Consider the following 27,877-nt stretch of genomic DNA (forward strand, 5'->3'; position numbering starts at 1 on the left):
TGTACTCAGGGAAAAACTTATCCCCAAGGTTAATAAGATGGGCACTCAAGCTACAAGAATATAATCTGGTAATCAAGCATACCCCCGGATAGGAAAATATCGTAGCAGATGCCCTATCCAGAATAAAAATAGATGAAGAAGGTAATACTGTAAAGGTGGCAATGCTCACAGCATGTACAATAAATTCCCGAGAAACTGTAATAACCGAACTGGGTAAGGATCCTGAGTTTGGAAACATTTATGAGTATTTAAAGGATCCTGAAAATTTTAGCCACTAAGATATTGTGGCGATAAGAAATAGGGCGGCCCATTACGAACTAATAGATGGTCTATTATTTTATACAAAAACTACAAATTCCAACAACGAATTTCGACCTGTTATACCAGCTAGTCTTAGATTAAATATCCTGCAGGAGTTACATGACAGCCCTTTAGCTTCTCATGCTGGTATTCGAAAAACTATCCAACGCGTACCCGAGGCAGTCTATTTTCCTGAACTGCAAAAGTTAACAAGGGCGTATGTCCAGTCCTGCCCAACATGTCAAGCAGTTAATTATATTAATTTCCGCCCGGCCGGGTTTCTAAATAGTATTAAATCCGAATTTCCAAATAAAATAATTGGCATAGATTTATTGGGCCCTTTCCCAAAAAGTCAGTTAAATAAATGTCGGTATCTCCTTGTTATGGTTGATCATTTTAGTAAGTGGACCGAAATTGTTCCCTTAAAACGAGCCTCCGCGAAATTAGTTACTGATTCTATTTTAAATAAATATATTTTAAAATACGTGGCGCCCCTAAAAGTTATATCGGATAATGGTCCTCAATTTGTAAGTAATATATTTGAAGACATGTGCCAAAAACTGGGCATACGTCTTTTAAAAATGGTCCCGTATCGGCCGCAATCAAATATAGCGGAACGGGTCAATAGAAATATAGTGAAAATTATCCGTAGTTATGTTAAAAATTTTCATAAAAGCTGGGATAACTATGTCAATGAATTTGCTTTCGCCCTTAGGACCGCAAAACATGATACAACGGGCAAAACTCCTGCTGAGTTATTTTTAGGCATAAAGATTATAACGCCGTTAGATAAATTATTTTATGTTCAACAAAGAGCCCCAGAATTTAAAATGGGTGATATAGAAAAATTAATTAAAGAAGCAAAAAAGAACACTGAAGTAGCACAAAGAAAACAGAAGCTCTATTATGAGATGAAACGACGAGGAGTAACTTATAAAGTAGGAGATGAAGTATTAAAAATTAAGCATTCACTTTCTTCAGCACCAGAAGATAAAACCGCCAAATTTATTCCAAGATTTGAAGGACCATATGTCATAGAAAAAATAACTCACGCTGTAGTGGTGTTAAAAGCCAGGAATGGTGAAACATGCTCCGCAAACTTTGACCAAATAAAACCATACTATGACCGTAATAAAAGGCAAATATTTAAAGATCTTTTGCAGGATCTGGCACGGCAGGCACTGCAGGCACAAGCTCCAGAGGTGGAACAACGACAAACACAAGGACAAGCCATTAGGAGGCAGGAGCAATTGAAAGAAAGTTTCCCCGTTGGAAAACTGAAGGTAACAAGAAAAAGAAGCCGTTCCACCGACCAGAAAAGACAGCGCATGACCACCCCCAAAATGAAGAAGGGAGAAGTACGATAAATGCAAAGAGAGCCAGGAGAAATAACGGCAACTATAACCCGGCTCCCAAACGGAAGATCTACTCATCGGACAGGACTCTAAGCAGCAAATGTCGCTGAATTGCGGAAGGACCACCAGCGGCGGAGGAAAAGATACAAGGAAAATTTGAACGGCCAGCAACGAGATCCAAGCAGGAACGAGAAAGAAGTGTCCCGGTTCGGACAAGACCAGCGGCCATCAAACGGCCAAGACCACAGGCAGAGGCGAAAAAGAAGGTATTCAAGGGTGACCGAACTGGAGGGAAAAGAAAGCTCCTAGAGGAAGGCACTGAAGGGCGAGCCCGCACAAGAAGGAGGCTAAATCAAATACGAATCTTCGCTACCTTCCAGGACTGGGCAGAGAAAAGAATGTCCGAATATCACAAAGATAAGTAAAATTTTATGTTACTTTGGAAACTTAAGTTAATCTTTCATTCTTACTGCAAGTGGCAGATTTCAAGACGTTTTACCTCATGTGAGGTCTACCTTTATCGCCAAAAAGACGAGAAATGAGTTGTTACCGATTTTGGTATTATGGTTTTCAATTACTCGCGAGTAAAACTAAAGTTGATGTATAATAGGAATGTGTAAATACTTGAATATTGTAAAAGTTATTGTATAAATTTTATGTAAAACATTCTGGCAAGAAAGAAGTTTTAGTCTGAAAGACTTTTGAAATGTAGTATTTCAATGTAGAAGAATTGGCACTTGCTTGGAAAGGAATAGAAGTTAACAATGTACTACTAATGTATGTTTAAATTGCGTAAAATTAACGGCATGTTAATATGTCCTTATATACAATGTGAACTGTTATTTTAAATATTAAGAAATACTGTGATATGGTAAAAGTGAAAGTAATGCCAAAAATTTTAAACTTATTTGTGTGACTGTAAAAAGACCAAATTATTGTGAATATGTGTTAAAGGTTGAATGAATGTAGTTAGGCTCTCTGACGCTACTCTGCAGAGTTAGCCACTTTCAGAATAGTACCTCAGGGTTTAGAGATGAAGTTAGGGTGTGTTACGAGGTCTTGTTATGTTGAATTTTAACACGTTAGTATTTTGATTGTAGACGGTAGTGTTGAATACTTGTACATAAACACATTCGTGTTCGGTGTTTTCTTTTACAACACATGTCAGAGAGCACGGGGAGAGATAATTAAATAAAGTCGTGAATGAAATAAGAATGTTAAGAGAAATATAAATATTCATGTTACTTGCCATTTAACTGTGTAATATTTCATTAAACTAGTTTTCCTTCCAGATCTCTGGAAGGAACCAGATTTCAACTAAAAGCTCCTGTTTAGATGCAGTACAGATGAAAAGTAATTGTCCATGGAGCTGATAATGTAAAAACAAATTTTTTTTTTTAAATTTCTAGTTTCTAGTGAGAAATGTTTGTAAAAGATTGGCCTCGCGTTAGATTCTAGAGCTAAAAGTTTTCAACAAGGTCGTTTTAGACCTCTTTCAAACTAATTAACTCTGGCGGGAAGTATGTAAGGATCTTAAGTTTTACTAACGTTTATTTTATTTTACATCTTTACTATCACTTCTTATTTTCTACTTCCGGCCAGAATTAAAAGCTTTAACGTATTTATGGAAATTTGTCTGGCGAACGCCAAGTACTTAAGTTGTGGCTTTTTGCCAAGCAAGGGAGAGGAAGGAGTTAGTAGAAGCAGGCCGCTTGCCTTAGCAGTTTTACTCGGTTGCTGGTTGCCTTCCAGGCCAGAGGTTTAATCCTCTTGATAATTTTAAACGTATTGTAGTGTTAACAGTTCTCTGTACTACATACGGCTTCCTGTTAATATACGGCCAATCTTCCACGTAGGCCCTTGTTTATTATTCCAAAGTTAAGTTAGAGTTTAGTTAATATTTTTATATTCTTACGTTCAGACCACAAGTGGTTGGTCTCTGTATTCCGAAGTCCGGAAATCATTGTAAAGAGTGAAAAATAAAGGGTTTCGTATACCCTTCCTGTGTATCTTGTCTGCTTCCCACATTTATTGAACATAGCTTTAGTAAGCTCCCTGTTCCGAGTCAAGTTTTTGAATGTTCCCAAAGAAAGTAAGGAGAAACACTGAACCTGATAACCTGAGTCCACTGCATTTGGGACTAAAATGCTCTGCAATTCTTTCAACTGTTAGAAAATATAATGAAAGAATTTTATTTCCTTATGATTTCAAAATTCCACTGTGTTTGAAGAAGAATTATTTAACCAAGATCTGAATTCAAGTGTAAGTTTCAAAAATTTCATTTACTCAAATCCATCGAATGCAGAGTGAGAAAGGATGTTTCTGGAGAACAGAAAGTTTTCAAAGAATATTCCTAATTTAGCTCATTTTGTTATTTTTGTGCCATCAGTCGATAGCGAAATTTAGATCCTTATCTTATTTTCTTCAAGTTAAGTATGCAACAAAAATGCTATAGTGTCAAGTATACTATGTTTTTGTGTTTATCGATTGTGGATACCGATAATAACTAGTTGCTTCGAATCTTTTCATTTATAAGATCGGGCCCACTAGCGGCCGAGCGGTAAGGTCGCTGAACACTGGTAGTTCGGTCCGAGGTTCGAATACCGCGAACGGGCTGGCTGCATGGGTGTTTTCGTGGTTTTCCCCATGTGTAACGTGTATACGAGCCAGTTTCCCTTAGAAAGTCCTCCACGAAAGGCATCCCTCCTCTTAGGCAGATAGCCCTAGTGTGCTTTGCCATAATTAAATACACCACACCACCACCATTTATAAGATCGAAATACACCTTTTTTATTCATCATCTCATATCACATAAAACCTGAGAAAGGGCACTGTTGATAGTTATTAAATTTCATGAATTTCATTTATATTTCGATGCTATTATTGACTCATCTTTTTATATCGCAAAATATTATTTTTTCCCCATATTTTACTTTTCCATATATTTAAGTTCACAATATCTGCCGCAATGACAACTCGGAGAGATGTTTTTATGTTCGAAAAGGAGGAAAATGAAATTTTGTAGAGAAGTTACTCAAAGAATTTGTTTGCTTTGCACCCTACCATTTATTAAAAATATTCGCTATGAATCATACATTTCAAAGTTTTTAAATGGAAAAAATTAAGACAACTGCTCTCAGTGGCTGAAACTAGATATTAAATATCGTCTCTTACCTTTTTAAAAGATTCATATACAAGAACTGTATTTTTTCCCCATTTTACTGTCACTTTGGAGTTTGAAAATGGGAGGTTGAAAGTAAAACTAATTTACTACTGTTGTATTTCTTTAATGTCCCTTTTGAGCAATATGGCTAGCGAATACAGTTCAAAGCACCCTATTTCATAAAAGTAATTTTCCTATCGATGGTCTGAAATGCAATATGCAGTCCTTGAAATATTTGTGAAAACTAAATTTTAGATGATTTCAAAGATGTCTTTAATAGAGGTGTAGATGTTTAAATTATGTTGTATTTTATAAAATTGCATACGTATAAGATTATTTGACAGATGAAACCGAAAACGTCATCAATTCAATAAAAATGTGTTATTTGGGAATTTTGTGTAAAATTTCAAGTATCACTTAATGCGATTTTAAATGAAGAATGTAAATTTTTTAGTGCTGGATGTTTTTAAAACTCTTAAATAATTGTATTTGCATAGAAGCACAGAACTGCACTGATTTTATGCAAATTTGGCTTATAAAAATTTAAGATAAAATTCCTACCTATTTACAATGCATTAGGAGAGATTATTATTGCAAGTTAAGGTTTTCATCTTTTGCTATATTGAATTAACTTCGTACATCTACTAGTTCTACTTCTTAGAACAGGTAGAGTTCTGTTCTTTCATCACATCGAACGCGTTTTTTAAGTGAAAATTTAATAAACCCTAGAATTGTGTTAAAAAATCTTACTCCTAACCAGAAGACCTCATAACCTTCATCATATTCACTAACATATATAAAATCCTCACAATTATGATGGACCTTCAAATTAATTCAAAAACTAGCTCTAATCTCTTAATTATAAGGAAGTTTAAAGTTTATATGACGTATTGTAGTATTTGCTTTTAGTCTTACTATTAGAAGCTGAAATAATTATCCGGATTAACAATATAAGGTTTTGGGGCGAAATGTCAACGCCGATATCCAGAAGGAGCTCTTTACTTCATGATATATCTATAGCTAAATTTTATTTTGTCTGTAAAGTTTTTCATAAATAACATTCTTAAAGAAATATTACGGAAATAAAATTAACTTCCTTAGCTTCCTTTATGTAAACCTTGCGACAAATATTTTCATACCGAAGTTAAGAGTTCTATCAAACAACGCAGAACTGTGAATTTGGAATTGCTCCAAACTGGAAATCGGCTCAAGAGATGATGCCATCAAGATGAGAAACTAGCATTGAGAACTAATTGCTCTTCGGTTTTGAGAGAAATAGTACTAAAATATGTTTGATTTGCTTTAGGGTTAATAAAACTTAATAAGAACCTTTTGAATTTTAACTAGTTCTTTTCCTTTTAAAATTGGAAAATAAAATTAATTTTATTAGAAACCGTCACTTAATCAGTGTAAATGGTATTGAAGTATTGAATGGCATGAATATTTTCATGACAATTATACTCTTATTAATTTCATGCAAATTTGTGCGAAAGTTTTCGGAATTTTTCCTCCCATCATTTTTTGGCTTAAAATAACCTTTAATCATTTTTTAATGAAAAAATATTAATAGCAAAGAAAAGCACTACGTACATCAGGTCTCAATACGGAAACCTTTCGATTCCAGCCCCTGTTGTGCTACAGCTAAACTTTGGACGTCTTCAACAATGAAGTAAAATACCGCAGAAGCTATTTAGAACTTGAGAGATGCGCGCTAGGGTTTTACAGATGTTATAATTCTCAAAGTTCTCTTTAATGGTATGGTGTTTGAATAATTATGAAATTTGCATTCAGAGGCAATATATGCTTTTCTTTGCATGAAACTTCAAGTGCAGTGTTTGTAAAAATGGTCTGCCTGGTAGGTAGAGAGCTAGTTCACTCTGTTGTTGTGTTTCGTAACTGCAGGATTATGATGAGGTCAAGAGTGTCACATAGACTCTGTGCCATTTTATATACCGGTCTAGGTGAAGATTTGTGAGGAAAATGTTGCAGAACGACAAACAAATCATATAAACATGGGAGTCGTAAAACGGTGTTTGGAGATTTTTTAAACTAATATCTCCACAAATTAATCGCGTTTTACCTACGGATTTCACGTGAGTTAGTAAAAGAAATGTCTTAATCAATGATTCTACACTCATTTTCTGTTTTCAAAGGCTAACTAGATTAGGATCGTTATTTAAAGATATTTCGATGTATTACATATTTTAACCATAGTTTAACCATCTATGAAAGTAAGAATTTTTAGAGGCGTAAGAAAATATTGGCAATATGGAAAGCAGAAATCTGAAACTACTGAACCGAAATTCGTACTTCTTAACATGATATACAAGTATAAAATCTAAATGTAAGCTGCCTATGTTACCCGCAAATTCAGTGACTCAAGAATTAAAAAGCAGTTAATGTTAAACTTTACGATTATTCATAAGAATAAGTGAAAATTTTAATTAAAATGAATATTTTGCTTTATATATTTTTAATTAGGATCATCAAGCTAAAGGGCAATTGTTATATACCGTATTTATACTGAAATTAATGTTAAACGAGCAATGCAAAATCTATTAGCCTTTCTGAAAATATTAATTTGTAATTGTTACAAAAGTTTGCACATTTCATTGAATAACGCATCAAATGCTATATTAATAGGATTACTATAAAAGAGCGCAGAAATAACTTTCATATATAAATATTCAAAATACAGATTCTATATTATTATTGAGTCTGAATATTTACTAAAAGTACTGCTTAAATTCTACTTTGATGATGAAGGAAAAATTAAAGCAATAGGGAAGCTAACCTTTGGTGAAGCCTTCATTGTCTTTATTCCCCTCATCATCATTATCCTGATCAACTTCCTCAATGTCTTCCAAATCTACATAATCATTCATTCTATGGAAATCCTCTGAAATATAAAATTATCAAACCTTATTATAAACCACCAAACCTTAACCTGATTATAACTTATGAATAAGTTACAGTGATGAGGATAAAAGAATCGTTTGATGTTACCTGCGAAACCAAAAAGAGACAGACAATCTACTATAATTGTATAAGTCTAGGTTAAGTAACTATATCCTTTAATATATTCACAAGGAAGTCTGTCATGGTGAAGGTTTTGTAATTCATTCAACTTTAACTAATAAGGCGGGTCTTGTAACTTCAGTTAGAGTACTTCTTACAGTAATTTTACCGTTAAAATTAGAATAATATTCAGTATTTTTATTTCAAATATTTAGTCACTGTATATGAAGCAACTTAACGAACAACAAAGTAACAAAATATAATGTTTGTGATATACTTTTTCAAACTCTGAAAACATTTGTTGATTAATGTTTCCTTTTAATCAACATCTACAAAAAGTTTTTCTACAGTCATTACTGCGTTTTAGTAATATAAATAGCATTTTCACTTAGCTTTATAAACTTTTAAAATATACTTTAATAAGGAACATAATTAGTAAAAGGTTTTTGTTTGTTTCATAATTTATATAATTACATAATGTGAATTTTAAGAAGATCTGAATTACTACTTATAAGTTGATTAATTCTTAAGCGTGGCTATATGGAAGAGGATAAATACTGATATTTTTGCTTCACATAACATTAAAAATTTCTTAGTTTTGAGTGATACATTTTACGAAACCTCAAGTAGCGTTTTAGGCTTAACTGCGCATTTTATGAGAAACGATAACTGCGCTTGAATTCTCCTTCTCCTCTGTGCTTTTCACTGAAACTTTAATACTATGCTTAAGAAAGCTCGTGAAATTTTTTTGAAGGCTTAATGTGAGAGTATGATGCTCTTAATTATCGTTCAATTGTAGTTGAGGAAATTAAAGACTATCTGTAAAATATTTGAGAATTGACACAACGATTATAATTGCAATTGCGATGTTTAGTATCATCCACTCCCTGTAATAGAAATCACAGAATATTAGCGTAGACATGTCTTTTTAAGTATTTAATATTTTCATATGAAGCGTATGAGTGCGAAATGAATTACTTCGATTGTTGATTCCACCGAAGAAAGAAGTTAGTATCAACGTGTGCCAGTTTTTGTAATTTGAAATTAACGATTAATATTTATGAAACATTTCTTAACCTGTATGATGCAGCAGACAAGAGACAGAGACTCGTCTCGAAAATCATTTTGCTAGTGGCTAACTGGCAGATAGTCTGGAGTTCGATTTCTGAAGGACGGTTGGGCTGATATAGGGTTTTCATGGCTTTTGCCAAGTGTAACATAAATATGAGCCAGTTTTATGTCAAATCTTCTACAAAAACGTTTTATCCTTTACTCGTGTAGCATTCAGTTTCGTTGTTGTAATTAAATATGCCAAAGACATTTCGTCTAAACACCATTTTACTTCCAGTTATAAAGAAACCAAAAACTGAAAAAAAAAAAAAAAAAAAAAAAAAAAAAAAAAAAAAAAACTACTAGGAAGATAAACTTCATCACTGTTTTTGCTAGTAAAAGAATGGTAACTTGAAATCTGCATACCCAGTTCAGCAGCTAATACGAATTATTTCGTGTCTGCGTTATGAATAAGACACTTACACCTTCATAAAAATTATTAGAAAGTTCATAATTATAAGGCATGCTCCCACGTAGCTCATAAAGATAATAATCCGTTGGCAAGAACAATTATTGAGACTCTTTATCCTCCATATAGTTTTAATTTAGTTCCATATTTTTCTTCTCCCTCCATACATCAGATAGGAGTTACGCTGGGTGTAAATTAAACTCGAAGTTCCAAGTAACTAAACCGTTGTGTCAACCCTGAACAATATACAGAAACCTATCTTTCAGCATGTCTTTAAGAAGTCGCAAAATCGCTGAACAGATGCATTTATTATGCAAGGGAGTGATTTAATAAATCTCAGAGTAATTTTAGTTAAGAACTGCGCATAAAGGTACTTTAGAACAACGGCACAAGTTTTCCTTGAACCTTTCGCAAAAATATGAGAATGAATTTATTTTCTTTTAACCCATAAATCTTTGGTATCGATATTGCAGATTTCTTAAAAGGTATACTAATCGTTATAAAAACAGTAAATTTTTCGTCCAAAGGGGCTTTGTCTCTGAAGGACTATTGTTTTCGTTTTGCGATTTGGCGTTGAATCACTATAAATGTCCGTTTCACTTTTCAAACTGTTGTCGCCAAATGTTAGAGTCTTGCATTATATTTGAAGAAATTAAATAATGAAAAATCTGCATAAATGTATGTCTATTTCTCGCATTGTGATAAAACAACGGTATATAGAGCCATCGAATTTTGAATGACGTAATCCTCCTGCGAATATGGTCATGTGGAAGACCAAATTTGGAATTTGTTTTATTATCGATTTCATATTTTGTAAAACTTTAACGAATTTTTGAGTAACAAACTCAACGATTTAAAAGCGAGGAATGGCAACACTCTACGGCGGGGGAAAAACCTTTTTATCTCTAGCGTGCGCGGAACTGTGTATCGGAAATTCTAAAGATATGCTCATTTTAAAATTATTTTGCGACATTGCTAATGAATTGAATTTTATGGTTTAAGTGCAACGAACATGATATTTAATAAATAAAAGTAGCACGCAAAACGTTAAAAAAAGCCCCTTTGGACGTAATTTAAAATCTGAAAACTTTCAGATTTTTTTAAAATTTCATATTTTACTGTGTTATTTGCAGTAATAAGTTATGCGCTGTTGATGTATTTAAGTTTAACTGATGAAAGCCGGTGAACGTAAGAGAAAAATGATAATTTTATTCAAAGTCTATACCTTCATACACATTTTAAGGCAGAAAAGAAAGAAAACATCCTTTTCTGTAACTCACCTGGAAGCAAATAATCATCTGAGACAGTCATTTCCATATCCTGCGCATAGCTGAAACTGACGCTGCTATCATCTGAATCCCTGTTTCCGTAGAGTACAGTAGCATGGAATTCAAATAACTCTTCCCCTATGAAAAAGAATTTGAGTATGAAATTTGAAGAACTCTTATTCTGGTGTAATGTAAATTGTTTTTGTTTTAGAATTTTAGCAGTTAAGAACAGGAATTTAGTTTAAATGAATTATTACTTTGCAATTATTATTAGTTGGGAAGAGAGATGAATATTTGGCATTAAACAGTACAATTTTTATATGCATGTTCTAGAAATGAATGAAGGAATGAAAATATAGAGTATGAATTTGATTATGTTTTTCCCTAAGTCATGTTTTATAACTTAAACGTTTGTGCAGAATTAGATGTTATTAATATTTACTGCTAGAAAATATTTTAACGCCATTTTTCCGAAAGTTTTATTGATGTTATAACAGTGTATAAAACATTATTTTCTCAAGGTTTTATTTTCACTTTATGCAATTTAATATATTCTGAACTCAGATTTTCCCCGTTGAATCTCTATGAACGGAGAAATAATATATTGTTTATTTTGTTATAAATATTTTATACGAGGTGATTCACAACTGCGTGTGCAAACTACTGGGAGAGATAAGATACTCAAAGAATGAATCGGAATTAAAGATCAATACAGGATTGGAAACATCATCGTAATGCGTACGTGTGCAGAGAACACGATAAATGAAAGAGCGACATTTAAGTTGCAAGGCATTTAGTTTAATTATCCCCTTAGCTTATGATTAAAACTTTTTTGTCGCTTCTACATCCTTTTACCGGGATATAAATGTGATACGCATATATAAGAACAGAGTTCTTGAAATTTGGAGAGAAAGCTGAGCTTTCTCTTCAAATTTTCGACAGCAACGCTGAGCTTGTACGATTCCTTCACCCAGTTCTGGAAACAAATTCATCCAGCTTTAACTTTTCGCTAGTAGAGTGACTTCCTCACTTAATTAGAGCCCATACTTGTTAAGCATTGGACCTGTAAATCTGCAGGGTTAGTTAATGCTTAATCTTAAATTACGGTTTTATATTACCTTGAAATCTTGTAGTCAGCGGAGACTGATTTGTAAACATAAGCAGTGCATTTTAAAGTTTAAATTAAACGTTTTTATTTAAACCTTCTTCTGTGTTAGGCAGATGTTTTCATAGACGAGGAGATAAGCAGCCTGAAAGTCTCAGTAGAATGAAAGTTAAGCTAATAAATGAATTGATGAACAAATCCTACAAAGTGAGGCAAATTATTTTATTCATCAAAATATAACAATTGCCATATTAAGAGAGGCCACAGAAAGTGTTCGAAGTATCGGCCATTAATTATAACAGCAGTTTGACATCGGTGCCACACAGGAAATATTACGGGCATCACTCGGATGGCTGGAGCAGCTACGCAAATGCGTGCGGTAAGTTCCTTCTCATTGTTCACAGGCAATCATGTGACCCAGAAAAAATTAAGGAGGATAGACCCAGAGATTTTGGAGGCCTATGTATGGTACCACCACACCTGATCCCCTATCATCCATACATGTCGCATTTAAGTACTCCTGAGCGTCACAGGCTGGATCCTGAAATAGGCTGGATCCCCTCCTGACGGAATCACATGTCATGGCAGAGCGATTGCTGGATCTGTTCCTAAAAATCATCCCTCCAAGGCACAGACGAGATATGGGCCTATTAAGTGATACCCCTTAAAAATAATGGATGAAACACTGACAGCAAATCGGCGTTGTTCTGCGCATGTTCTTGTGACGTGGGAACATCATGCGCCGGTTTTACAGCAGCAGATGACGCCGACTGATGACTTCCGATTGTCGCTGGCTCGTTCGGTCCATATGGTGTAGTGCTTAATGAAGCTGATTGCTTTACCGATGGGCTAGGTTTCGAATACCGGAGAAGCCGTGAATGTTTGTAAGAGTATATTGTTTGTGAGGCAAGGGAGTACTCAAAATACGCGTACAACGGAAATTCCTCTGGAGTGCTTGATGATAGAGAAAAAGGATGGAAAATCTTCGCTCCCAATCTCGGGGTTTTCCTCCTCAAAATTGGGGCGGAAGGTAAGATTTAGCAAAACCCGGTTAATATATACCTATAGGGAATGCACCAGTGCCAGTTCTGCTTTAACCTGTACCTGTCGCTGGCTCTTTTGGAGATGCCATTATCCTCCACCACTAGGCGTCTTTCAGATGCTGTTCAGTACTTATTTTTCAAAATTTGACAACTTCGGTTTACCTTCTGAAGCCCTAACGCAGTGATATAAATCCTGCGAAGAACAGGCGTTCTTATACTGTTTTGATACATTATATGTGTATTTCTGAAAATGTTGGCATGAAAATTTTTTATGCGGGCTAGCTTGCTATGGATGCAATTTTTGTGGCTATATGTTGTTGTAATCACCGAATCGGCTAATTCTTTCGTTGTTGCTTAACATTTGGACGCCACTGGAGACTGGAAGCTGAATTCTGATGTGTAATTGTACTACAGAGAGCGAAATAATGCAAAGGCGTAACATCATTCATATTTGAAACGTTTGAGTGGGTAGTGTCTATAACCTCAATAATAAGGAATTGAAAAGGCTTTAAAACATGCAGTTAATTACGGTGATTCATTACTCATTTGCGAAGTTTTATTATAAAATTTTGGTTTTCTTAAGGAAGAGGTGTGAGTTATGCAAATTTCAATGCATAATCCTTTCGACGTCCGGGTCATGAGTATTGGTTCTCATTATGATGATCACATATAAAAAAGGAAAATGCCAAAAACTTAGAAAAAAGGAAGGGAAGCGTTTTCTGAATAATGCTTTCTCAATGATCTTTGTAGCTGTGCAAATTATTGTTGAATATTAGAAAATTCTTACTTAAGTATCAGTAAATTTACTTTCTACTAAACACTTTACATTAGTTATGAGATGTTAATTTAAATTGTTTACTGAATTGTAATCGTGAAATTGCCGTTGTAATCGCGAAATACTACCAGTATGACTTTAAAGCAGGAATATCAAATATACACTATAATATAAAGATACAATATTAAAATCACCTGTAAGTTTTTCAACAAAATTCGAAGGAACTAAACCTTTTCTCCCATCCAAAAGTTCTCCGTTGAAAAACCCATCCTGCAAAAAAATAAAATAAAAATAAAAATAATAATAATTATAACCAATAAATCACACAGAAAAGAGATCCTTTGTTTAGTAGTCTTTTCAGATATAACATTATCTTTTAAATCAAAAGCTATCAAACGAAACTGATTTGAGTGTCTTTTTAATATCTCAGAATTTCTGCGAATTGGAGTAATTTATGTGTTTAGTTTTCAAGCTGTCGGCTTCTTGTTGTAAAGAATTAAAGCATCCCTCCATGTGTGTCCTTGTGGTGCAGCGGTTAGTATACTTATCTAGCAGTTGTGGCTGTAATGCCTGACAAGGGATCAAATGATTTTTCACGTGTCCTGCTACAAAAAATGTAGTAGTATGTATCTATACAATGTAATATTCATATTCTTCTAATGTTTTCAAAAACACGTTAGCTAATTAAGAGTTATGAATATAAATGTTATGTAAACTTTCTCCACCTATAATACAACTCTTAATTATTAACATATACTTGAGTTCCGAGAGTTGATATTTTAAAGTATAGTAATTTAACCTAGAAGGTATTTCTCCCGCCTTCCTAGCGTGCTTCGGTGTGTAGTGGTCAGCACACTGGGCCGGTATTCCAGAGGTCCATGGTTCGATTCCCGGCGAAGGCGTTTGCTAATTTTTCATCTTTCCTGCTTCCAAAAATTAACCTAATATCTCTACAGTGGCGCCCGAACTAAAAGGGTGGCGGATGATTATTTCTCCCCACCCAGGATTTGGCGATTGAGTCCCCTAAAAAAACCAAAGTCGCCCTTTAAAAGGGGGAGTATATAAGGTATTTCTTCCGCCTTCCTAGCGTGCCTTCGTGGTGTAGTGGTTCTGCACCCTGGGCCGGTACTCCAGAGGTCCCCGGTACGACTCCCGGCGAAGGCGTTGCTAATTTTCCGTCTCTCTTGCTTCCAAAAAATCCTAATGTCTCTACAAACCTTTATGCAGATTTTCGGGAGGGTTAGCTACAGACTTTATTGTCTAAAATATTGGTTCCAGATATGGATTTCCAATTACGAAGTTTTCAAACTAATATAAGAAATTTCATAAAAAGAAAAGCTTTAACAGTGTGACTGATTGAGTAGTTTAAATATACAGTTCACACTTTTATGTGCAAAATTAGCGGAGATAGAAGTAATTAATAATCTCATGGGACCAGTTGCAAATTTCATAATGAGTATTGTTTTATCTAATACACCATTAATCAACAAAGCTAAGAATTTTTATCTGGCAATTGTTTTTAAAATTTTGAAATTGAAATTAAATTGAAAAATTCAACATTTAGATTAGTAGCAGACTCTGACAAATTATCAAAGTCTGTGAATTCATTCTCGAATAGCCGAAATCAACGAATATTTCACAGAAAGGGAAGAAACGTTCGGAGTTTTTGCTCTACTGGAAACACAATACAGATTTTATTTTACATACTCCCGCCATAAATAAAATTCCTCTGTCTCATTTTGAAAATCTTTGTAACTGGAAGTACATGTCTAGAGTTAATGTTTGAAGAAATAAAGCATGTATTTACCTTTTTAGAACACCCTGTATTCTAAACTATCGTGGACGTAGTTCTTATTTCACTGATTTCAATCATTATAATACCCCCCTTTTTATGATTTCTATAATGCCTCACAAGAATTTTAATAACTATCTTCTAGAATATAAAGCTTCATTTGTTTATGTAAAAAAAATCTATCTATTTAAAAGTCCTGCCTTTTCAATTTTTCAGCACGTCAATTTAAAAACGCTGGAAAAGTACAGATCTTTATACTTTGACTCAACTCATATCCTCTCTTGCTGCAGCCACTGGAAGGTCGGTGTCGACGTCAACCGTCCGTAGAAGGCTTCACGAATGAGGTCTGTACACTAGGCGACCAGTCAATTGCATGCCGTACATGACACGCCATAGAAGGGATCGTTTGAGGTGGGCACGCCAACATGTCCACTGGATAGCTGGTCATTGGAGGGCTGTTCTCTTTACGAATGAGTCCAGGTTGAACCTCCAAAGCGATAGTCGGCGTTATTTGATTTGGTGAAAATCTGGAACCTGTTATCATCCATTAAACATCTGTGAAAGAGATGCATACGGAGGAGGCAGTGTCTGTGTTTGGAGTGGTATCTCTTCAGGTGGTTACGCAAACCTCCATGTCCTTCTACGTGAAACCATGAATGCTCAGGCCAATAAAGTGATATTCTTGATGCTTATGTGCTCCTTTATGCCAGGGCAACAGGTGATAATTTCCTGTTACGGGAAGACAACGTAAACGGCACAGAGCTCGCATCATGGATGATGATCTTCAGCAGCAAACAACTCAGCGCATGAAGTGGCCAGCTCTATCACCGGACTTGAATCCCATTTAGCATGTTTGAGATGCTTTAGGAAGACACATAGTTGCTCTCAATACGCTTGCCACTGCTTTGCAAGAGTAATTGCTCTTACTTTCAAAGGAACTGATTGGCTGTACAATTGACAGCATCGCACATCGCTGTATGTGTTTTATTGCTTCTAGGGAAGATCATACTCCATATTGAAGGTAATTTTCCTATACGAAACTGACACGTCCGATTTGTTCATTTTATACATATGCTAATTTCTATGACACCATAATTGTCTGGTAATTCCTTTTTATGTTATTTTATACCTTACTGTGTGTTGTATATACTGTGGGTCAGTTTCATTAAATTCTACACTTAACGTTTTGAGTAATCCTAATTTTTGTGATTTTTTCCTTAACTAATGATAACCAGTGTAGATAAGACCCGTCACTGTCTTGAGCGTCGGAAAGGGAAATTTTTGACCTTGAAAGAGCATAATCGTGTTGTGTGAATTTTACCCACTCGAACATATGACCTATGTTTATTCAGAAATATTATTATTTTAACATTATTTCTGAATTATTGATATTGGTCGCTGCAATCTTTTGGCATGCTTTTTTTTTGACAGGGAACTTTTAAAAAATGTTTCGTCATTACTCAGGATGGTTAAAGCAGACTTTCCTTTTCCAGATTTTTGGACTTATATAACCTTACTTTGATTTACTTTAAAATAGAAATAAACTGTAATATGTAACTTTTCCGGAGAGCACTGATAGGAGAAAGTCGAGCGAAGAGTCGAGACTTAGATTTTATGTCTACCAACTTCTGATTATATAAAAACGTTTGACTAGTATATGTAAATTATGTTTTAATTATTGTATTCTAGATTTACAGTTCACTGTTAAAAAAAGTACTTCATTATAAAAGATTTTCTTCGTTGGAATGTACGAAAGACTGCTCACCTTGAAAATTCGTTTGGATAAAACCATCAATTAGATAACCAATTTGCGATCAGTTATACTTATAACATATTATTATAGATGCCGAAATAGCTGAGCAGTTTTTCCGAAGTTTTATTTTTTTTTATTACTTTAAACTGAGTCCTCTTTCACCGCAAACATGCCTCAATTCAACTTTATTTACATTCAGCCAAGCGTAACTTACTTATTACTCTATCGTTCAGAAACATATTATCCGCAACTAAATATAACTATTGCGATTCATATATTGCTGCTTTTTCGTGTATTTAATACAAATTATTTCATTGATTATCTTAGTTCCTTACCACAAAATGAATACAAACCCTCACTAAAACATAAAAATCAATTTAGGTTTTAAAAAAGATATTTCATGAGTATTTTTAAAGAGTTTTTAGAACTGATAATGGAATAATTTCCTAACTCTTGAAAAAGTTAACGAGAGAAATTTTAAATTAGGCTTTTAAAATCATAAATACTTTTTTTTATTTCCCAATAAAATCCAATTCTCATACTTCATTCATATTACATTTATATATGCAATTACCTACATTCTGCTTCAGTCGTCCTGTTTCTTTTCATTATTAGTGCAAGATGACTGCGCACTCCTTTGAGTAAGGGTTCGAATCCTGACTAAGCCATGACCATTTGTGAGTGCAGTGCTTTTGAAGAATTTGGGAACTTACAATCTATAAATCTGAAAATCATCTTGAAAAGTTGACGATAAAATAAGAAGGTTATATTCGGATTCTATAGCTTAGGTGCTCTCTTTCAAAACTCGGATTATACTAACGCAGATAGTCTTTATACGTTTTGCTTAAGTTAGAGAATTGGATCAATTTGATTTCATGATGTCGGTACGTTAAAAATTTGGTAGAGGCCTATCTAAAGGAGAAAACATTCACGTGCAGCTAATTCATAGAAAGTTTCATTGCATAGGCAGGGAAAATTCAAAATTGTACCTCATCCATTTCGCCATATATGATAACATAATCCCCTGCATTCAAAGCTAATTCAGCTTCAGGATTTTCATTTGGAGACTGTTTTAGAGGGTCATAAGTATAGCGAGCACAGTAGATATTACACCGTCCCCTTCCAGGGAGTTCAATGAAGTCGATAGAATCCAACATTTCTTCTTCTGTAAGTGTACCTGTAATGATAATTTTGTATTAATTTAATAACACAATTATTATTAAAAATTGATAGTACAGATAAATAGTTTTTTTTTTCGTTTCACAGAAACGTTGAATCAGTTTACAGTTTGTCCCACTTTAGAAATTTGCTATTTTAGAGATTAAGGATTATTCTAAACTTTTATATTGCTGAATATCAGAGGAGGGCAAAACACTAGTGATAGAATAGAAAAGTAAATATATTGAACTTAAAAATCTAAATTTATAAAGTTTGGATTACACCTGTAACTTAGGTGGTGAGCGATTACAACCACGACACACATTTCAGTTAGATTGTCTTTCTTTTCCAAATGATTGAACGGACTAGCCGCATTGTTATTTAGTGTTTTTAAGTTTATAATGTGAAAACGGACCCGACCTTCCGAGTAAGATCTCCTAGCCTTCCTAGTGTACCTTCGTGGTGTAGTGGTCTGCACGTTGGGCGCGTATCCGAACGGTTCGTGGTTCGATTCCCGGCAAAGGTTTTGCTCATTTTTCATCATTCCTGCTTCCAAATAACCTCATGTCTCTACAGTACCGCCCGAACTAAAAGGGTGGTGGATGATGATTCTCCACACCCAGGATTTGGCGATTGGGTCCCCTAAAACCCCCAGTCGCCCTTTAAAAGGGAAAGTATATAAGGTCTTTCTCCCGCCTTCTTAGCGTGCCTTCGTGGTGTGGTGGTCTGCACGCTGGGCGCGTATTCCAGAGGTCCGTGGTTCGATTCCCGGCGAGGAAGGTTGCTCATTTTTCATATCTTCTACTTCCAATTAACCTAATGTCTCTAGAAGTTGACTGTGTAAAGTAACACAGAATTGGCACCTAAATCTGAAGGAACGGTTAAGTTAGGTTAGACATGAAGAAGAAAGCTGCAAATATTATTTCTTTATCGGATCTTAGATATGTTCCAAGACTTAAATAAGATACATCATTATATGGGAATATTTTCACTGAAAGTAGTAAGAGTGTAACTTTTTATATGGTTACTGTAGAGCAAGTAATTCAATTAGCAAAATATTCATCTTATTTCATTAAATTAAATTAAATTATTCCATGGTTCTGCGTACAAAGTTTGCAGGGATATACGTATATAGTATTTTCTCGAGGTTACCTAAAATTAACGGGGAAGCTTGTTTTATACAATGCGGAACTTGTAATCGCCACAAAGAACAACTTTCTCCAGCTGCGTTACAAATTTTAGGAATACTTAATCTCACTCGAAAATATGAATTAAGTGATTTACGTCAATAAATTTATTTCGCGAGTTCTGTTGGTAAATGTATGAAATTTTTAATACATGATTTAAGCATAGTGAATGCATTGCTAATTGAAATTTTTGCTTCGTACAGCCATAAAAAAATATTCAGTTTTAGATTTACTGAACCTTCACTCCCACGTGTCAAAACTATTATCATGAAACTATCTTAGGATGAACATTAAAGGCAGAGCCTGCTGCCTCATTTTTGGATGATCATGTACATCGCAAAGAACTTAAGGTCTATTTGCTTTAAGAAGCATATCTTCGTAGAGAGCTTTCTAAGAGAACTGATACCATATTCACGCTACATATGGGAAGTGGTATTAAACTATGCGGCTAGTTTCCTCAGCTGCCAAGAACCGAAACGGAGATGAATTTATCAATGCTCACTCCAGAAAGTGAATACCTGATTTATATACGTATTCTTTACCCAGAGAAAGAGTTTTAACCCGAGAAATAAATTAAACCTCTAATCACTTTCCGGAGGACTTTAATTTTAAATTTCCACTTGCAGTCAATCTCCTTTCTTAAGAATAAACTTCATTTCATTTACCGCTCTTTACTATTTTCTGAAGCTCTGGAAATGTGAATTTAAAATGTTGCCATGAATGTTTTGACAATTTCTGAGTTCTATTTATTAAAATACTTAAAATTTGATTTTTCATATTTGATACTTTTCATGGAGTATATGTAATCCAAATCAGTGAATCATTCGATTTAATTTAGAATTTCGTTATAAATTTAATTTCATTTAAACCAAGACTGAATAATGTAGGGAAAAGAATCACTAATGAAAAGAATTTTTATTTTCTACGTAGTCAGTTATATACTTGTATTTTATGTAACATAGTTATGTTAATGTAAAATACTAGTTACTTTTGCATCTTACGTATGTTAAAAGTATTGTCATAAAAATGGTAAACGATGTCTTTCCTTGTTTTCTTACGAATAGGAAACACTAACTTTTCAGAATGCAAACGATATATATCCGTATTAAAATGAGCAAAAATTCAGTCATTTGAGTGCATAGTCTGCTTTTACTCAAAGTATGTTTACTAATAAAAGAAGCCGTATTCTTGCACTGGACAAATGTTTTTCAATACATAGTAATATTTTATATATAATAATATTTTTTTCAATCTCTCAAACAGTTTGTAAGGTCTTTGTATTTTACTTAGTCTGTTCCTTATTATTTCTCTTTGCTGATTCAGAGTCATCATTTTGATAACAAAGGCATCATTGGCCCAAGTGAGATGAATTTTACAATGATAATTACATTTTATCTCTCCTCTTATGATTAGATTTGATCAAATGTTTATTCCAGCTGAAATAAAGTTATATTTTATTTTTTGGAAAACCGTGGATTTGTACTTAAAAGGCATGGAGGAATCAAACTTATTTCTTAATTCGCTGAAAAACACATTATACAACAGATAATTTTTAGTTCTGCGAAATATATAATAACCAGATAACTATTTGCGAATATTTAAACATTTTCCTCTCCTCCACAGAATTTTAATTTTATTATTCTACAACGGGAACTGACGATTGCAGTTAGAATTTTTCTAAACTGCGTAAGTTTGGTTTGTTTAATTATGCAAAGTACTTGAGGGCTATCTGCCTAAGGGAAGGGATGCCTTCATGGAGGACTTTACGAGGGAAACTACCTCGCATACACGTTTCACTTGGAGAAAACTTCAGAAACGCCCATGCGGCCAGCCCGTTCGCCGGGATTCGAATCCTGTACTAGTGTTCAGCTACTTGTACGATCAGCCGCTAGTGGGCTTCGAAACTACATAAGGATGAATTATGCTTCAGAGCATGTAATGTTAGTCTTAACAATATAGAGTTACAATACGGCAGATAATTGAAATTTAAGTACAATAATTCACATACAGAATGGCCAGATTATATATTTATAACCATTTTCAGTCTTTATTAGATGTGGAATGCGTTTGCTCCTAAACATCTTGTACGTATAAATATAAAAGAGTTCCAGAGCAGAATGATAAAATTTAAGAAAACATTTTTTGTAAAAATCTTTGATTGAAAATTTCGAATGAAATCAAAAGTGAACGCCATTTCAGTGAAATCTGAATTACCGCCGGTAAGTCAGAAAATATTTTTGATCTAACGAAAAGAAACGAGTTCAGGTAAAACGGGACAACGTTAAAATTGGACTGCTCTAATGCCGCTAGGCAAAAGTCTTGACGCAGAACATTTTCGTTGCTCCTATTTCCTCCTCACTGCGAATGAACTACTTTCTAAAAAGAACTTTTAAAGCAAAGACGACTTTATGAGCTCGGATGAGAAAGATATTGTTTATCGCTTGACTGACAACACACTGAAATTTTTATTTTAGGAATGAAATGAAAAGTAGCTTAATTCCTGGTTCTTAGTGTTTAGCTGCCACTTTACCACATGACCTTCATTACTACGGGATACCTGTCTTTAATTAGCTCTAAAGAAGTCTGGAGCAGTGAGTGCCATTAGTTTGAATCTTCCTCAAAGCATGCTTATTAAAATTCAGGAATTCGAAGTAAAGACACGGTGCACACCTTGTTTACTTTCAATCGAAGCGTACTTGAGCCCAACTCCGGCACTTGACTTCGAAGAGAGACTGTAGTGTTTTGCAGGGGCGAATCGAATACTTTGTTCAGAATAGTTCCGGCATTCCCTATATCTTAATATTTTAATACCACATGAAGCAGAACATTACATAAATTTCGAAGATTTGCTAAGCATAAAATGATAAAAACTTATTTTAATCGGAAAAGTAAATGCTTCGACACAGTTTTCAGAACGATATCTCCAAAACTAAAAAAGCATCCAGTACAGGATCACCAGAGAAATCCAGAATTACTCTAGACTTTTATGCTAAATTAAATCTTCAAACTGTAAATGAATGTAGTTTTTTAATCAACAAATAAAATCAAAATGTGCAATTCAATTATCTAGTTCTATATTCTAGGTAAATTCTGAAATATTTTTAATAATCTTTAATAAATATGAAAAGAAATAGTTATTTTAAAATGTTCGTGTAAATGTCTGTCCTCCGGTTGGATTAAAAGAAATCGTAACATAAGGGAGTGGGAAATGAATGTCATTCAATAGAGATGATTTTATTAAAAAAATACGTCCTAGGTGCAGGAACTTTGTGTGATATAATTTTCAGTCGTTTATTGATTTTTCTAAGGTAAAATTCAGAAAGCATTTTGAAAAGTGATGTAAGGAAGGATTTTTTTGAATAAAGAAAATACGCAGCTTTTTAAAATTGAAAACAAAAGTGTTGCACAACTGTACACTGCGAAAAAAAAAAAAAAAAGAGGACACTTCTATATTTCCCGTTCTACTGGGCCGATTGATGAAATTCAACTTGCGTTTTTCATGTCTCGAAAGCGCGACGTAGGGTATGTATTAGATTTATATATATCATTGTTCTAATATAGGTGTTTTGACACAAAATCTGACTTTTTCTGAAATGATATGCCAATTTTTTTTCCATATTTCAATTCTACAACTCAAATTACGCCAAACAGCTAAGTTTTTGTAAAAGTCGCACGAGTAGTTTTTAAAAAATTAGCTTTCAAAATTCTAGATCCTCAATGAAATTGAGTTTGGTATGTATTTATAAATATCTCTTTTTTTTATTAAATTTATTTGATATTTCCTTTCAAATTTCGAAATTTAGGTTCATTCCAAATAACATTTGCTCATTTTTTATGATTTATTTTTAAAATTTGTATTTTAAAATAATTTTGATCAATTTTTCGAAAAAAACTTGAATAATAACCTGTACAATTTTTACCATCATCTTAAAGCAGATTTATTTCTAAGCACACCTGCAAAAAATTAGAATTTTTTATTCAAAATGTCCGAAGATAGACATGAATTTATATATTGGCCCGTTTTGAAATTTGGCATATTTGTTGAAAGCGATAATAACATCAAATGAGGTTTAGACACTTTGTTAAAATTATTTGAAAGTAGGAACGATGTGACTTTTTTGACATTCATCCACAATGTAAAAAGGTAGGAACGATGTGACGTTTTTCCTGTCCTGAACAATGGAAGGGAAAAGAAAATAGGTTGCTATATATTAAAAATTTCGCCAAGTGAATTAATCTTGGCGCAAACTGAAAAAAAATGAGTCAAGTTAAATTTTTTAATTTCTCCGTAAATTTTACAAAAATTTACAAAATTTAATATTTAGGCATAATTTGGGTCGTAGACTCGAAATATGGTAAAAAAAATTGGTATGCTATTTCAGAAAAAGTCCCACTTTGTGTCAAAATACCTATGTTAGAGCAATGTTATATATAAATCTAATATATATCTTAAGTCGGGCTTTCGAGACTTGAAAAACGCTATTTGAATTTCGTCTATCGGCCCAGTAAAACAGGAAATATAGAACTGTCCCCATTTTTTTTTCTTTTTTTGCGCAGTGTACATCTTTTTAATGACTAGCTGTAGACTCATAGTTTCAATTGAGGACTAAGTCAAATGATGCATGTAGGCTTGCTCTATAATTTTAGTCGAGTGAGGTTTAGTAAAAAAGCGGACTTGTAAATTTTTTTACTGGCACTCTACAAGAATGTTGCAATCAGTAAATTATCCCTTTTCTTACTCTGAACGTTTAGAAAAGCAACTGGTTCCATAAAATGTATAATTGGCTCTGAAATAAGGTGTCAAAATTCTAGGACTTAAAACTTTTCTATTGACGAAATGAAAGACGAAAACATATATCCTATTCGACGCGGTACACCAAAAACTAAATTTCGTTAGAAACAAAACGTTCTGAAAAACTTTCCACCGTTTAGACAAATGAGAAGTCTTCAGTTCAAATTCATCTCAGCTTAAATGAATACTGCATTTGATATTTATCGTGAAAAGAGGAATAACTGAATCTCGCAAAGGTCAGTTTTTAGAAGTAAGAACATTTTAAACTACAAGAAAGAAAAATTTTTAGAAAAATATTTTAAACTGCACATCAGGAATTTTCAAATGATGACAGCAGCATATTATGCTATGTAATATTAATGTATAGACAGGAAAGGATCACCAGTATTAGGTAATGAGCATCATTTCATAATTCTGGGTCAAAATAGACAACTAGAGTTTTAATCATAATCATTTATCAATTTTATTCGTGTACTCAGAATAATGTCACTCTTTGATCGTAGTGCGGTCTCAGAAAAACCTGAACTAATTTTATGTAATTTGAATTTTGTATTAAGAATAGGAAAATAAGATAACTGCTCTATTATTTAGCTTCTTGCAAATGCTCATAGCATAAAAGAGCATATTACGTGTTAAAACAAAAGGTAACAAATTTCTCCATTAACAAGAAGTTTCCAGCAGCAAGTGGTCTGTAAGACAGAAATAAAATGATTAAGATAGGTTCAGGGCCAGCTGTAGGCATTTTACCATCCGGTGTAATCTTCGAATGTCTTCGAATTCTGCTCCTTGTGCTTCGGTAAATTCTAAAAAATTTGCCTCTCCTAAATTCTGCTGTTCATTGTGTGCTCTAAATACTAGAACTTTTCTCAGCCCTAAATTTTGTTGCTCGATACTTCCCTTACTTCTAAAATTTTTGCCGCCCCGTGCAGTCACACCAGGTCTGGCGCCGGCTCTAAGTAGGTTTGGTAACTGAGATTACATCCAGAATTATGAGGACTATCTGCCTGAACAGGAAATATTTTCAATCAAAACGTAATGCAATTTAAGGAAAATTTTATATGCATTAATGCATACATCTGAATATGCCCACAGTGTGGAAATTAGCTATAAGAATATTTTATGTTAATAAAAATACACATCGAATAATATATGCAATATAATAGCAGCGAGAAAATTTTTTTTACATCATTTACTATTCTTTTGTGTTCTTCATTAAAGCATATGAATTACGTATTTAAAATCTGCCCTACTTTAAATATCAATAATGTAACTGTTAGTGATAAAGTAAAGCTGATGCAAAGAAAAAAAAATCTGTTAAATAACTTATAAATTATTTTCTTCCTCCTTTCTGCATGCCTTCGTGGTGTAATGGTAGCACACTCGACGCATATTCGAGAGGTCTAGGTTCGAGTCCCGACGAGGGCATTGCATATTTTCCCCATCTCCTGCTTCAAAATAACCTAATGGCTCTACAAACTCATAACGTATTTAAAATTATATCAGCAACAACAGAAGAACTCTGTTATAAGACGTTTATATCTTGATTAGAATATATTATCGAACCTTCGTTAACAAATATTCAACTTTAGCGAACATTTCTGTTATCAGATTGTTCTTGAATTCCTGATTTCTCGAAATGGGAGACCAGTGCACTGCAGCTTAGCGGATACTCCTTGATACTGGAATAAATGCCTTGGTCTCGGGAATACAACTACAATAAGGCTCTATCACACATACATTTGTTTCGGAAGAACAACTGTTCGGAACAATTTTTATGCTTTGTCACAACAGCCAATCACCAGAGATCACTTTGAGGTTAACATGTAAAGGGAAAACTGGTTCTCCATTACAAACAAGCTGATAGCTGATTGGTTGAAAACGAACAACTTGCAATTATTTTCGAAAGGAAGGAAAAAATCGCGCATCTTCCTTTCAATAGTAAAAATTGTTCGAAGCAGTTGTTCGTATGAAGCAATTGCATGTGTGATATGGGCCTAAAGGAGACTCCGCTGTAATTGCAGTGTTATCTATACTGAGTGAAATTATGCGAATTACAAGTTCCAAAGTGCAATATGGTTATTATAATGCAAGTGTCGTATCGAGTGTTTAGCAGATATGAATGACCAGAAATTGACCACCTATAATGGAATAATTAATTTCACTATAAATTGAATGCATCAAAAATATAGCTCGTTGAAGAAAAGTTAGAAATAAAAACGTATATTATTACTAGCTACAGCCATAAACCGTTTTTAGACACAAGTTTGTACATGGAAATTAAGTACACACTTTGCATCAAATATAAATCAACAGGATTTCCAAAATACAGTCAGCTTTAATTTAAATAGAAAATTTTCGAGCAAAATGTTTCTAGATACGAAATCTATGTATGTTCTATAAGAGAAGTAAGTTATGCAAAAGCACAAGAGCAGAAATTTTGGAAGGCAAGCCAACAATCCCAAAATAATACGTTATCCCATGTATTTTTAAAATATACCTATAGGGTATTATTGCATATCCTCGTTCATGTTTTGTGGAGTATGTGATTAGCGTATTAATTTTTAATGAAACATCTATGGTTCAAATCCTGGCAAGGGTACGATTTATTTTTAACTTTTTATGTTCCGAAAACCTAATACGTTTTATAATAGCACTCAAAATGTGATGGATAATAACTCGTCACTGCCTGACCTGGAGATTAGGTGTCGTGCCTCATCCCCCCTGTTCTTAAATTTGAGTAGAATGTAAGGAATTCTCATTCCTCCGTGTGGGCTCTAATGGTGTAAATGGTTCTCCCGTCCAGCTAACAATTGGAAAACTCGTGGTTCGAATCCCGAAAAGGCACAGTTCATGCATGTTTCTAACATTGTCTTTCAACTCTCCTGTTGGTTCAAAAAGTAATTCAAGAATGCTTTTGAAAAATTAAAGCATTCAAAACGTGTTTAGTTTCATATATTTATGCTTGCGACATTTCTTGCCCTCGATGGTTGGACACTTGCTCAAGAGTAATCCTTCGGGAATGACCGAACCCATCGTTCTTTTAAGCGTCTCATCACCGAGAATACTGTTCAGGTGACTACAGAGTGTAGACCTATACTGCGCCCGTAGAAAATGAGGAAGGTCGCACACGAATAACCAAGCCTTAACTCGGCTATTAAACCAGCGCCCTGGCGTTCGGACGTAACCTTCGCTAACTTCTCTGCAGTACAGGACAACGTGCTTGCAAAATAATTTTTTGCCAGTTTACCGACTAACACTTTTGAAAGTTACGTGGCCATGCACCTGAAGCTTGAATCAACTTTTCAAAGAAAGAGCTTTATGACACTCTCCTCTTTTCGAATCCATGTCATATATATTAATATGCATTTGTATTGCATTATGGAAGTTTCCTAGTGCAAATTTTTGAATTTCTCATAGCTTATGTCCATTACGACTTAGTTTATTTTTATTTGCTTTCCCCACATGTACAACTAAGACATGCCTTTTCCCAAAGCTTTATCTGTTTCAGATTCACCGAAATGTACAGTGTTCAATATTCAGTTATCATATCAGCATTGTTTCAATTCCTATTTAGTTAAATATTCTGCATTTAATTTTTTCCTGAATTACCACCTGAAAACTCATTATTTATGCTACTCATTATTAAAGT

The 27,877-nt window shown here is 33.9% G+C and overlaps 1 protein-coding gene across 8 annotated transcripts in view; it reads right to left on the minus strand.

Annotated features, from left to right (window-relative positions):
- LOC118187080 (RIMS-binding protein 2-like) overlaps positions 1 to 27,877 on the minus strand; it is a 481,618-nt gene that overhangs the window by 107,006 nt on the left and 346,735 nt on the right. For all 8 annotated transcript variants that reach the window (XM_085807914.1, XM_085807917.1, XM_085807913.1 and 5 more), the window contains 4 exons: positions 18,081 to 18,268; positions 13,741 to 13,816; positions 10,636 to 10,761; positions 7,613 to 7,717 (listed from right to left, as the gene is read on the minus strand). In XM_085807914.1, the coding sequence (XP_085664040.1) occupies positions 7,613 to 7,717; positions 10,636 to 10,761; positions 13,741 to 13,816; positions 18,081 to 18,268 (495 nt within the window). The remainder of the gene's footprint in view (positions 1 to 7,612; positions 7,718 to 10,635; positions 10,762 to 13,740; positions 13,817 to 18,080; positions 18,269 to 27,877) is intronic.

Source organism: Stegodyphus dumicola, chromosome X1 (genome assembly GCF_044657685.1).
Source record: "Stegodyphus dumicola isolate Sdum_Otavi_A_Nest chromosome X1, ASM4465768v1".
Classification (NCBI taxonomy): domain Eukaryota; kingdom Metazoa; phylum Arthropoda; class Arachnida; order Araneae; family Eresidae; genus Stegodyphus; species Stegodyphus dumicola.